The sequence below is a fragment of the Anoplolepis gracilipes genome, chromosome 10 (assembly GCF_047496725.1).
Source record: "Anoplolepis gracilipes chromosome 10, ASM4749672v1, whole genome shotgun sequence".
NCBI lineage: Eukaryota > Metazoa > Arthropoda > Insecta > Hymenoptera > Formicidae > Anoplolepis > Anoplolepis gracilipes.
Window position 1 is genome coordinate 9,550,280 of NC_132979.1, and position 14,476 is coordinate 9,564,755.

The window sequence follows — 14,476 nt, forward strand, 5'->3', positions numbered from 1 at the left end:
ACATATCATAATTATATACAGGGTGATTCAAAAGAACCTAACCTAACGTCCTTAAAGTGACATATTCTTGAGCGAATTTTAGGACGATTTTCCTCTTACAAAATTTTGTCTAAAGCTTAGTTTCTGGACATGTAGGGACGGCGCAACGCGTCATCAGATTAATGGCCTTCCTACGGTCAATAATATTGTATAATATCGTATAGAATGCAATAATAATTCAATAAACTTCAAGTGATAATATTGTATAATAATAATAATTATTACTATTGTAATATTATTAATCGTCTAGAGGAGTCATTTGTTTCATGACGCGTTTCGTTGTCCCTGCTTCCCCGTTGTATTCAGCTCATAAATAGTTAACTATTTTCAATTATAACTCAGAGATTTTGTAAAAATAAAATCGTTTTAGAATTTGTTCAAGAATATGTCATTTTAAGAACATCAAGTTGTTTTGAATTACCCTGTATATGAATTCTGATGTCAATACTTGAAAAAAATAAAATGGAAAAATTTTTTTATTTATTAATAAAAAAGATTAATATATTTTATAATGAATAAGTTCAGAGATAACAAACACATTTATAAAGAAATAAAATACATAAACTATAAAGTAAAGGTGAAAACTTAACTGATAGCTACAATATTGATTTTTACATTAATAAAATAATAAAAAAGTGTTTTTGTGTTTTTAAATGTTATGTTTTAAGACTTAGAAACACACTATTAATAATTAAACAAAAAAAAGTAAATATTATTATAAAATAAAAATCTTTTAGCGAAAACAATTTATGATGAATAGAAATTTTGCAATAATTACAGTGCGTTTATTAGTTTTTGTAATTTTACTAATTATTTATTAAAAATTAAAAAAATTAAGGTTTGACCGTTTATAACCCTTACGGTACAACCGAGATGTACCATGATCCCTTTTTTATTTTTTTTTATTTTAATGTTGTATATATGTAGAAAGTGAGTTTTCACTTCGCACGATCTAGTGGAAATATGTTTAACTAACGCATCTATAAGAGCGCGCATGCCCCGTCGTCAATCTGCTGCTAATTGCGAGATAAACAAGGTTGGGAAAGTTACTTTGTAAAAGTAACTAGTTACAGTTACAGTTTTTTCATTGAGAAAGTAACTAGTTACAGTTACAAGTTACCGATTTTGAAAAAGAACTTGTTATAGTTACAGTTACTCAAAAAGTAACGAGTCATTACTTTTCAGTTACTTTTTTTAAATGATTGTACAATATTATTTTAAACATAAAAAGCTTAACATTTTGTTTTACTAATTGTTGTATATTATGTGTTTAATTATGTGCTATATTATTTTACGTATGTTAAATGATATAATTTTATAAAGATAAAAGATTAAATCATATGCTACCTAAATACTGATAAATTTATTATTTTATATATTATGAATTATAAGACAATATACAAAATATTAATAATAAAATGTAATAAAATATAATAAAATATGTGTTTAAATATCCAAATATATTTTATAATCTTATAAAAAAATAATATTAATCTTAACTTTTAATAATCATAAGGTACTAATAATAATATAATCATAATAAAAAATTTAAAGTTAGGACAACGTTCGAATTGTTATTGAATTTTTTCTATTTTTATTATATTTAAATTATTATCATCTTGTATTATTTTTTTATAATGCAAAAAATTGGTCGGTAAGTAAAAATAAGATATACAGAACGATGCTTTTAGCGCATGCTCTCAAAAAAGTAACTATTAAAGTAACTATTAAAATAGTTATTAGTTACCAAAAAAATGTAACTAAGTTAAGTTATAGATAGAGAAAAGTAACGAAGTTAAGTTATAGTTACCGAAAAAAAGTAACTATAACTATAACTTCGTTACAAGTAACTCGTTACTTCCCAACCCTGGAGATAAATATCATATTAACGTGTGTTCTGGGATCCTTACATACCCCCATATGTACTGAACGTTTTAAAGTTAAAACGTATTTTTTTTTTCTTTATTTATTTAAAACGAGTTTGACATGCACGGCATGTATGCGTCCAATATGTCCAACACATCGAATCGACCTAACAATTTGTCCTGATTGTACCAATAATTATTCATCAGATTTATAAAAAAGTTATTAAAGTTTTCTTCTAAAGTTTTTTTTGTAAAAGTTTATAGATTTTCTAATAAAAAGAAGAATTTGAATTATTTGAAATTATTGTATATTTATTTGATGCAAAATATATGCAAAACTAAGCAATTTGCACGAAAAAAGTAACAAAAATACGTCACATTGACCTCTTTGAACAATTCAACTTTTTATAATGCACAAAGTTACAATAATTTTTTTTGCGTAGTATGAAACTTCTATTTAAAGATTATACGTGTAAGAGAGTCAGTAATTTTTCTTCAAATAACTGAAAACTTGAATATCTCAAATTTAAGAAAAATTTTATTATCAGATTCTCTTAACCGCGGTTATACTCAAAACACGTGTTGTCGATTCGGAAGGTCGTAGCAGAGAGAGCGAACGGAAATTTTTTCTACAAAAGCTTGTTTTTAAAATCTCCCACTCCTCTACAGTGTCGATACAAATTTTTCGATTGTTTTCAAGATCGATTTTCTTACATACGTGAGTTTCTCTTGTTGCGATGCTTTATATAGGATATAAATATTTTAACGTGAAAAGTGAAATTTTTTTCGATGTTATACCAAATGTTTGCTTCTAGACTTCTTAATATGAAAACTATAAGTCCCACATCAATAAACTTTTTATCAGCATACTTGTTAAAGTCTGTACTTTCGATTCATATATGATTAATATAAAAAAAATTAATTTTAAGTAAAGTTACAATAAAAAAAACAAGTATTCTTAAGAAAATCAGTGAAAAAGCGTCAAAAATAATTCCGGAGGATGAAGTAATGTTTTAAAAAATATCTTTAGAAAAATATCAAAAATTATGATAAATAAAAAATAGTATATAAATACGCACGTAGCGAATGACAGCTGTTGTGGATGTTGATTTGTCTATTGGTCTTAATTGATTGAAAGCTAATTTGAAATTTCACTGTATCAATCTTTTACTTTGAATTTAGTAGCTGCCTTGTGAATTTCCACATTAAATTATCTTTAAATAAAAAGTAATTTACTGTAAGTTTTATATAAAAATTAATAAATAGAGATAGATATTTAAAGAAATAGAAACATTTCAAAATCGTGTCTAACAAACGTATCACATATGTGTTTAATTTAGCAGTGTATCAGAAAATCAACGGAATAATTAATTTAAAAATTTATATTAAAAAATTCTTATTGTTACATTTAAATTTTAATATACCGTCTCAATTAAGTTTAATTTTATATTATATAACACTGATTTTTAAATGTATAATGCAAAACTAACAAATTGTATATATATTTTTTAATATGGTTAAAACTCTTTAATTAGAAGTATAGTCATTAAAACAAGTAATGTGTTATTTGCAATATATAACATTTAGTTATATTGTGTAAATATTTTTTATTGGCATAAAGTTAGAAATGAGAAAATGCATGAAAATACTTTCCTGGAGACTTACCGGAGTTAGGTCATTTTCCAGATTTCCCCAAATCGCGATGGTCAATCTGGTTAGTATTAACACTTTTAATAAAACAAATAATATTTTTAACGTTTTTATAAATTATTCTTCTTGTAGATGTTTATACTCAATCGCATTTGACGTGATTCTCGACTGAAATGCCCAGTAGCTATCAATGTTTGATACAATCTTCACAATGATTCAGATACACTAATCGAATCAATGTTTCTTCACGTCTCTTGATAGATTTTTTGTAATATGTAGAGTTCATGCCTATGTATATAAATTTAGTGCTTATTTTTGGATGTGTTACTTTTTAAGACTTTTTCTCATAATCGATTATAATGATTTTTATCACTAAATTATATAACTGCTGGTAAATCAATAAGTAGTATATTTTCCTTAATTTAATTTAATACAACTTAATGCAAAATAATGCTTATAATATATTCTATAACATATTATATCGTATAGTATATTATATCAAGGACAGAGTAGTATATGCACAATCAATCTTTAATAGTTTGTTAAAATATTCAAATAAACCAATGATTGAACAATAAGAAGCGGATAACGTATTATTTATTATAATTATAAATTACAGAGTAGTAATGGGGCAGGTATGGCCCGTCAAAACAAATCCCCACCACCGCGCCTTCGGGCACCGCGGGGGTGTCTGGTGTTTTCCCCCACCACCACTGGGACTGACAGAAAAAAAATTGGTGGTTGGAGGGGAAAGGGTTCGTGCTCAGGTAAGAAAAATTTATTTTTTGGAAAAATTTTCTGGTTTTCTCAGGACTTGACTTGAACCTGGGTCCTTCGTATTGCTGATCCTGGTCCTGGTGTACTGAGTTAAATAAGAACTTACTAGAGTAAAGGTTAGATAAGACATTTATGTTACGTAGTGGGGCAGGTATGGCTCTTGGGCCGATATCGGTTACGGAGACGATGGTGGGACGGAAAAGCGCGTTCTGCACGTGGGGCAGGTATGGCCCGTCAAAACAAATGATGTCGCATGGTAGTTGACTATGTATAACGTCATGCCTGTGAAAATGAAAAAAAAGATAATAACACAGGAACGTGTAGGTTCTGTCAAACGCGATGGTATGACGCAACGAAAGAAATAGTATTATCGGTGTCTTATATTACGATGAGCGCCTATTGTTGAAAGAGGTTGCGGAACATCCTTTTTCAACAATAAAAGTAACGGAACTACTTATATGCAAAATGGGAAAGAGGAGCGGGTGAAAGAAATAGATGATTAAAAATAAAATTGCTCACATTTATTGATGCAGATTTTTACTACAAAAATCAAGATTCTTATTACATATAATTAAGGTAATAATTAATTTTTATTAAGTAATAGTACAATGTATTTTTTTATATTTTATTACACAAAGGTTTACATGTTTAAGCATTACATGTCGGTATGTTTAATACGTTTTTCGTGAAAGAAAATTTTATTAAATAATCTTACAATCAAGCGATCGTTACGTTCGCAATCTTCGGTAAAAAGAGTAAGAAACTGATTAAGATCGTAACCACTACACATATAATATAAAAATACGCAGCAGTATTGCCCGCAAGTTTGAGAAAAAATTCCTTGTAATTGCTGGGTGTTCCAATGGTGGATGGTAGAATTTCGCCGCAGTCGGAGTAAAAATCCGGAATACAAAGGGGATAATCCGTAGCTATCGAAGTAAGTGCCTGTACCGTATTTATCGAGGAAGAAAGCGATCCAATGTTCTCCAGGTCGAGTATGGTTGTCGGTGTTAACAACGATGACCGTCGACCTCGTCCACACCCTCGGAACTCTGTCGGCAGAATACACTCCCACATGTCTGGCATCGAGATGATGGAGTGCTTGCAAAATTTTGCAAGAATTCATTTTTTTCCAACAAAGGCGAACGAACGTGCGGTATTATTTGAATAACGTCGGTTTTTACCTCTTTTGATTGAATGCGATTTTATCAATATCGGCTTTCGGGTTTTCAATGTCGGTTTGCGTAGTAATGTTAGTAATTTTGAACTTGTTTTCATCCAGCAACGTCTTTGATTTCGTCAATTTCACAAATCCTTCTTCTTCTTTTTTTTCAATTAGATGTTCGGTTTTGTTTCTCTATTTCATTACTCGATTTAATATTTTCATTTATGTCACAAAAAACATAATCTTTGCTTTCGATTTCCTCGGCGATTTCGTCGTCCGTGTTCTCGGAGTATATTTCACAATCTTTCTCAGTACTACAACTAACTTGAGTACTAAACGTAACGTCGATATCACGATTATTTTGTGTGACTATCCAGTATTTTAGTTTATAAGCATTGTGTAATGCGCAACGGAAGATTCCAAAATTCCAAAATTCGTGGTAACAGCAATATCGTCCGTCTTCTTCTTTTGACGATAAGTTTTTAAATGGCGGAGAGATATCTTCCAAATTATTTATATCTCTGGAAAGTATATTCCGCAAGTAGCTTGCCTTTTCGTTGCTTCTAACGTAAATGTAACGCACACGTCTTGTAATTTCGCGCAAATGTGAAATAAAATATTTCAGATTAGTTTCACCGTCGAACCACTCAATACCGTGATAATTTTGCGAGAGCCAATTGTTTTCTCGTCTTGCTTTTGCGGATAATTCTCCAAATGGATGTAGAGGCATCATAATCCAATGGCCGACGATTGGGGCGTCAATCGAGACAATAGCGACTTCCTTTGGGATAAATTTATCGTTGACATCACGGAAGCCTTGTATGTCGATGACTATGTCCATATTGTGAAAATTTATGTGCTTGCAATGACAAAGTATAACCTCTTCACGAAACGCTCGCGTTCACGTCTCGAATGAAACTAAATCTTCTTTTGTTACAATACACGATTTTGGAAAACACGGCGATATCGATATTTTATTTGAAATTGGAGGGGGAATTTTTAACCGAGTATTACACTACGAGGCATAAATCGTGCATAGATAAACTAGCCGGAAAAATTGACGATGACTTGACGCGACGCGTCGATTTCTATCACATTATCGAACTCTGCGTAAACAATACAGTTAATGGTCTCGGCGAGAGCTCTCTCGAATCGCACTTCTAATCGCAAACTTCCATGTTTCACAAGATTCCAATGGCCGGCACAATTAGCGGACAAATCGGGTGTAAGGTCAAAAGCAAATAACGTATATCCCTTGAAATAATCCTCTCTGCTTATAGAATTTCCTTCATTCAAAAAATGGATACCCCCGAAAAAAGCGTTTGATAAGCTTCAACATAAAGCGGTTCTTCAACCGAGAAAACCGACTGTAACGGCCTACTGGGAATTTGCATACCATCGACATACATCGAGAAGAAATTTATACCCCAATTTTTAAAATTAAACGGATTTAATTTTCTATCACCATTAAATGCTTTATTATTGACGAAACCGACTATTATTCGTTTCGGTAGTTGATCTAATATTGCATTATTTATTGATTCCGCCATTACCCCGCTATGAATCGTAAAAGTTTTAACCTCGACTCTCGTAAGTGGATACTTGGCAGTAACTTTACTCAACATTCTAGCGTATGCAAATAACACCCCGGCGCTTATTTTCGTTCTTCTCACAAGTAAGCTGGCATCCAATATATGAATTTTCGATAAACTGTTACTTTCCATGAGACAAAATGAATCTTTCGTACGAGTCGTAAGCGTACTTCTACGCCGTTAATTAAAAATTTGTCTTGATTGAAAACGTCGCAATGAAGATGTCCTATAAAATCTAGCGCTCGTTCTCCATGAATGTATCGAGCTCGTCTCACGAACGCGGCGTTGCCTTTTGATTCCAATAGATCGTCCATGTATCCGGGTGTATCCGCGTCCCACAGACTCGAGGTTAGATGGGTAGTTTTTGCGGGTGAAGAGTAATTTAACAACGCCTCGATGTACGCGCGATACGCGTAAGCGTTGTTCTGAGGCGACACGAGCTTTTGATTGAAATACACGTCGATCTGATTGAAGATGGAGTGGAGTAAATGATTTACGGGTCCTACTTTGACCTCTGTGGCGGCGGCGGTATCTCCCGTTCGCGGCGCGAGGTCGTCGTTGGTTTCCACGCGCACTCGAAGACTCAGCATGGTATGTGTGAGATCTAAATATTCTTCTCCATGGCCTGGGATGACGAATTCTATCGGTGAGTCGTCCGAGAGCGAGCTGACGGGTTTGTAATAGATCCATTGTGAACTTTCGATGCTAGTCTGCGTGGGTGGTAAAGAAAAAAGATCGAGTTCACTTTTTAAACACTCGAATGCGTATGAAGAAAAGACATGATTATTTACCGTAAATTTTTATCAATATCTTTTACCGATATTTTCGTTGTCTACTGTGTTTAGCGTAGTATCGTTTAAGAAAATATGTCGGATACGGTGCGCTTTCTAGAAGTTTTACGACGTTTCGCGGAGGAGTTATGTCTTTTCTTTGACTTGCGATTTTTCTTTCTCCCCTTGCTTTTTAATGTTTTATTCCGCGCTTTGGTTTTTTTCGGTAATCTTTTCTTATCTGATTGCCAACGTTTACATGACGACGTTAGCGCGGATTTAACGATACGCGCGTTAAGCCTGGCGAAAGGAAACTGAGCTGCGTGCATTTTCGCATCTGTCTTATATCCCGAGCCTTTCATCAGACTACTTATTTTTTCTTTAGCTTTTCTCTTGAGATTTTCGCGCGATTCTTTAAAACGGTTTTCGGCCGACACCTTTAGCGGTATATTATTTTCAATATCACCGATTATTAACACCTGCTTGTAAAGCTTCTTTCCCTACTGCACGCGCTCCTCTACTTAGATAAGGTAGTATACGTCTAAATAATCCTCTTAGAAAACTTCCGATTCCATGACCGCGTTGATAAGGTGCGCCGACGAAAACTCTCGGAATTTCACCACCTTTGCCGCTTTGTAAATTGTAATACTCGTAGTAGTCTGTCATGTTGCATTTGAGAACTTAATTTTTATCTTTTTCCCTATGACACCGACGTTCGCAATATTAACGGGTTTGCCTAAAGTGTAACGTCACAGTCGATGTTCCGGATTCGAATGCTATTTTTTTTCCGAACTGATCTCTTATATCGATTTCAATCCTACTGAAATTTGTTCGTCATAACGGGATATAATGCAGAGAAGAGAAATGTTTCACTTGATTCGTTCCGTACTCGTAATCGCGATCATGCCTCTCGATCGACACTATTCGGAGAAGAGGAGACTGCACATCGCCTGTTATGTAAGGTTCGCAAATATCACAATAAACGAATAGTTTATCGGGAATACCGCGAGCCAAACTACAGGGTTCGTAACTAAAGAATCCAAAGTGTCCCTTTTCAAAACCGAGTTTAACAAAAATTGATGTAGATTTTTTTTTTAATCAGGATTATACGTCGTAAGCATAGTATAGTATCGTCCTTCCCGCTTAAGAGCATTATAAAGTGCATCCCCTAAACCGAGTATTCGTAGTTTATCGGAAAAGTTTACATAATGATTTAGTTTACATTTATTTTCATCACACTCAAGGTAAAACTCTATACTACCGGCGGATAACCCCCGTCGATCCAGACGAAAATGCGAACTGACTCCTTTACACGTCGTATTAATCGCGTCGAGAAGTTCGTCCATATTTTTATAAATGCCAGCCCGTATTTCGTCTTCCCTCGAAATTATCACAGAATCTTTTTCCTCGTTACCTTGAATGTCAATATCGGCGAATGTGAGTATATTCTCACCGCGTTGTATATGAAAAAAAGTATTGGGAAATTGAATTTCGCTGAGCGCGACTTCCCCTTCGCCGTGTAACTGTATCGATTGAGGCAATTCCGTAATAAATGACGAGGTAGTATTGTCCGGAAAATAACGCATACTGCTATTGCTCGGAAGAACCAGTAGAAATTGGTCCTCCCTCATCTCAAAGATTTGTTAAACTTGAAGCGGGAATCCAACTATCGAACTTGCTAGGATAACTACGCCAGCTAACTAACAGCTGTTTATTATCACCACGTCCTCTGCTCTTTATCACGCGATCGACGATAAATTCTTCCTCCTGTAAATTTTTCTCAACTAGGGCTAATTCTTGCTCGTAAAAAAATACCGTCTATGACCTCGCCGGCTAAGTCATTTAGTTCGTACACTCGCGGTTTTCGCCAATCAAGAACCCGATGAATTCGAAATATCTCCTCACTCCACTTTGCCTCGTATCCTTTCTCGAAGGTGATTTTTGCTCTACTGATTCGCACGAGTTCGCCAACGCGATATTTAACCTTTTGTTTTTCGCATTTCTCGTTTTTCCAACGAAGAGTTATATTTTCGCGTGCAATGCGGGCATTTTCCCGCGTAACGACCGCAGGTTGCATTTTGATACTGAAATGACGCGTGTGATTATAAGCGTGAACGATATCCTGCAAAACATTTATGTAACGTCGTGTATTTTTATGCGTAAAATAACGCCACATACGTTCCTTGAGTGTTCTATTAAAACGCTCCACTATAGCTGCTTTAATATCAGGATTGCGAGTTACGCGAAAGCGAATGTTTTTTTCTTTTAAGAATTTTTGTACAGGACGCGCTATAAATTCTTTACCTTTGTCGGTCTGTAGGCAAACCGGTAGACGACCATTGCTTTTCGAGAATATACGCTCAAAAGCTCGTATTACATAGATACCTGTTTTGTCACGTAAAGGTTCAACCCATACAAATTTACTAAGCACATCGATTACTTCGAGTAAATAGGAATAACCGTCATTATAGCTCTTGAGATTACGGAGATCAATCAAATCAGCTTTCCACAAATCGTCGATATTTGTCACGTTATAATGTAAATGCGGAAATTTTCGTCGTACCGGTCGATGCAGCGTGTACGCGTCTTGCGATTTAAGTCAATCGAGAACATTGTTGGGACTAAAATTCGGTTTAACGGCTCGCGTTAAATTGTCCACCGCGGAATACCCTGCGCAGTGCGAGGGGTCGTAATACAGTTTTTCGAATTCCGACATTAGAGTCTCATCCAGTCGAGTAAACGTTTTTTCCCTTTCGACGGAGAATCTTCGTTATCGTGTGTTAATGTTTCATCGGCGTTGTCTTCGCCGGCGGATACAAATATCGTGTCTGCGTCGGACTCGTTTAATTTACGAGTGTATGATTTTGAGCGCAGAGTTTTCTTCGGAGTGGAGCTCCCGCGAGGTAACGGATTTTTAATACGATGAACTCGTAACAAATCGCGATTATCTATGAGATTGGAAGGCGTGTTTATATCGTGCAATAATCGAGCAAACTGAATTCTTCCGGTTGCTTTTACGGTTTTTCTTTCCCGTATCGCGTCGTTTATGAGATCCGAGATATTCGATCCCGTTACGACTACCGTCTATAGTCACAACTCCGCGTCTATCCCAGCTAATCTTAGACTCCGGGGTGTCTATCAAATATTTCAATAGAGCGCGTGCTTTGTCGCGATAAGATTTCGGCACGGAGACGACTATTTGTTTTATCATTTCCACCGATTAAGCGCGTTTTTTTCCGAAACTGCTACTAGCATTACTATCGCTAATGTTACCGTCACTGCTAATTAAAGTTTGCGTTTCCAAAAGTTCATCGTTATCGTCATCATACAAATCTTTCATGTCTTCGTTCTGCTCTTCATCTACCTCGTCATTATTTTTGCGTAAACGTTTTCTCGCAGCTCGAACAAAGTGAAGATAACGTTGAAGTACTTCCTTATACATTTTCCATCTTTCCCCCTCGTCGCGGGGAGTCGCGAGATTAAGAATACGGCACATCTCAATATCGAGTCGCGATAAAGTAGTTCCAGGCGTCTGCACCGTATTATTTTCGTTAACATTTTCCAGATTTTGTTTTATCGAATTATCCGACAATAATGCGCTGGGTGCTATTTCCGGATGATGTTGATGTTGCATGCGCTGCATTCTCTCGAGATTTTCCGTAGAAATTAAAACCATTTTTTTAGCTCTTTCCATTATTTAAATATCGGAATCGTTAATGCTTTACTTTTTATTCTGAAAAAAAGCTGATATAAAAAGTTGTATAATTTTTCATTTCCCGATAATCCGTGATAATATAACCTCGAGTAAAGGAGCAATAAGATAGGGTAAGAATCCTCCCCGTTGTACCAGTAGCTTTCTTTTGCCTCTCCAATTACCTCGTTTTGTCGCGACGCGTCGTAAGATGGTTTTATGCTTGGCTAATCGTCTTTTTTCGTTACTTCCAAGCGGTACATTTCCTTTGAGCGTATTATAAGCGCACTCTTGTATGCACTTTATTTGTTTATTATCTGCAGTGCGTAAGAAAGACACTCTTTGATTTTTTTCAGATAGCACAAAGTTTTCAAAAGACATGCGTTTCGCTCGCCGATTGATTTGATCGTCTAGCAGTTTTTATTGCTCCGTCCGACGAATTCCGCGACGCCGGTGACGAAGGATATTTATTCTCTTTTACCATTACGATGTAATAGCGCGACTGGCAAGATGCGTATGTAATCACCTTCCTTTTATATACTCCCTCCTCTATTGTTCGATCTACGAGGTACGTAGACGTAATGCAGCGAATCGTCGGGAAAGATACACGCCCGAAATCGATATTCGTCTGAAGTAGATTGTTTCAAATCAAGCAATAAATACCCATGCGGTCTCGAGGTTGCGTCGTAGTATGCTTCTTCCATAAACTTTGGGTCGTCGGGATATACTTGACGTGCTAAATGACGAATTTGGGCACGATCACGCAGATTTTTGAAAACAACTATATAATTCGCGTTGAGAGATATGTCACGCTGTCCACACCCCTGATGGAACAGATTTTGCGAGATAAGAATAACACTGAGATTCTTATGATGGCTTTCTTTTGTAAACAGATCCACGATAGTGTCGCACGATGATGATTCTCTCATAAGATCGTCGATTATTACCAATTTCGGAGAAAGTGAATCGTTGGAATATTTTTCCGGGCGCGGCAATCCCTCTCGAAATTCGATTATTTTTTTTTCGCGTTTCTCAAAGTATTATTACCGCTAAAGTATTCGCTTCTTCGCGCGCTTTTCTCTTCTACTTCTCTTTCACTCACAGCGTGTTGTAGGCGCTGATACGCATCTTGCCACTCGGCGTAATAAAATAAAATTCTCTCGAATCGTACATTGGACATGATTGATAAACTTCGAAGGAAAGTTTCCACGAAAATCGTTTTTCCGCATCCCGTAGGTCCGCAGACGATCGACGTCCAAGGATGTTTCCAGCATACATCCATTTTGCAAAATGAGCGATTGCGCATTTATACACAAATTTATAAATGAAATAAGTTCATCGTCACCTTTACAAATAATAATAATAATAAGCTTGTTAAAAATGCGCATGCGCGATAAATTTTTAATGTTAAACGTTGGAATGCAGAGGAATAAGCTTATTCGCGCTTCGGGGCCCTCCACCCGCGGCGGTCGCGTGCTCGCGCTAGCGAATATCTCGCTGAGCGTAATGGCGCGGTGATAAGCTGTAACTTTAGTAAAAATGCTCTCACCAGCATATATATGCTCGCGATAACAAGGGATTGAGCGTACGCGCTATTTTAAAAAAATTATTGTTTTACTAAATAAAAAATATACCACTTAAAAACTAAATTAATAAAACTAAAAAATATAAAAAGTTGGGAGGAAATAGGAGCAGTATTTTTATTAAAAATAAATTTTTTATTTTTATATATGCATTTACATAGCATTTTTCTTATTAGCTATATTTACATTTTTCAACTAAACTAAGATTTATATTTTATTATAAAAAAAAATTACAGCTATATTTAAAACTAAAATTTTATTTTACAAAACTTTACATTTTGACAATATTTATATTTTACGCAGGGTGGACGGAAAACGTGCGCAATTCTATATTTTTACACACAAAGTTAGAGGAGTGAACAGGAAAGTATGCTAATATCTATCAAGTTTCTGATAAATACCCGTACGGTAGAGAATATCGTTTTGTTTTTATAAATCTTCGTTTTAATAGCAGAAGCGCACATCTTTTTGTTTCATCACGCGTAATTATATCATGAAACACTGTGCGCCGAATGGCTTTAAACCGAAGATTTATCCTCGATTCAGGGGTTGTTTCTTTTACTTGTTCCTCTGCCTGTTCCTCTCTTTCTTTTTGTAATAATAATTCTCTAATGCTAATAAAATTAACTAAGCGCGAGTTTTCAAAATTCAGAATTATACCCTTTACTTTACAAACTTCGCGAGTGAGTCCATCGGGTGTACGAACCACATACGCGTAAAATTTCGGTCCACCGGATACGAACGACTCTATGTAGCTACCCTCGCCGTAGTTTGCGAGTTCATCCGTCATATCGCCTAAAAAATTACCCGTACGCGGTTCGTATTCCTGAGGATCGCTGGTACTCACGTATATACATGAGTCGGTATCATAATATAAAACGCGGTTTTCTAATTTTTCTAAATATCCGTATAATTTTAATCTTGTGCCGTTGTGTAAGCTGCTATTACTACATTAGTAAGGGGCGAAGGTACGATTGCTTCTTGTCGCATTCGTGACGAAACATATATTATTTCGTCGTTTACGGGCAATATATCGATTATTTCGTGTTGCGGGCTAGTGAGTAGGCTCATTAATTTCTGCTCCGTTTTAACGATGTCAGTATGTGGCAAGTTTTCGCGTTGACCAAATTTTCCCCAAAAAGAATTTAACGCTAGTTTCGCGACCAAACGTAAACCGGGGTTGTGTACGATGTTATTTTTCTCAAGAGCAATACCTTCTGTTTCCTCGTACTCACGAAGATATCGCTCTTTAGCATCGTCATCTGTGCATTCGCTCGGCCAACCATTAGCCTCCTGCTTTAATTGTAAAAATGTGTTTATATATCCGGCGAATAGACCTCCCTG

General features: G+C 35.3%; 1 protein-coding gene and 1 pseudogene across 1 annotated transcript; both read right to left on the minus strand.

Annotated features, from left to right (window-relative positions):
• Positions 1 to 5,341: 5,341 nt before the first annotated feature.
• LOC140670356 (uncharacterized) lies at positions 5,342 to 6,467 on the minus strand. Its single transcript, XM_072900918.1, has 3 exons — positions 5,822 to 6,467; positions 5,516 to 5,688; positions 5,342 to 5,432 (listed from the first exon to the last, which is right to left on the minus strand). The coding sequence occupies exons 1-3, from the start codon at positions 6,335 to 6,337 to the stop codon at positions 5,342 to 5,344; spliced, it is 780 nt and encodes a 259-aa protein (XP_072757019.1). The 5' UTR covers positions 6,338 to 6,467.
• A 2,114-nt stretch (positions 6,468 to 8,581) lies between these two features.
• LOC140670710 (uncharacterized) lies at positions 8,582 to 9,573 on the minus strand (annotated as a pseudogene).
• Positions 9,574 to 14,476: the final 4,903 nt, after the last annotated feature.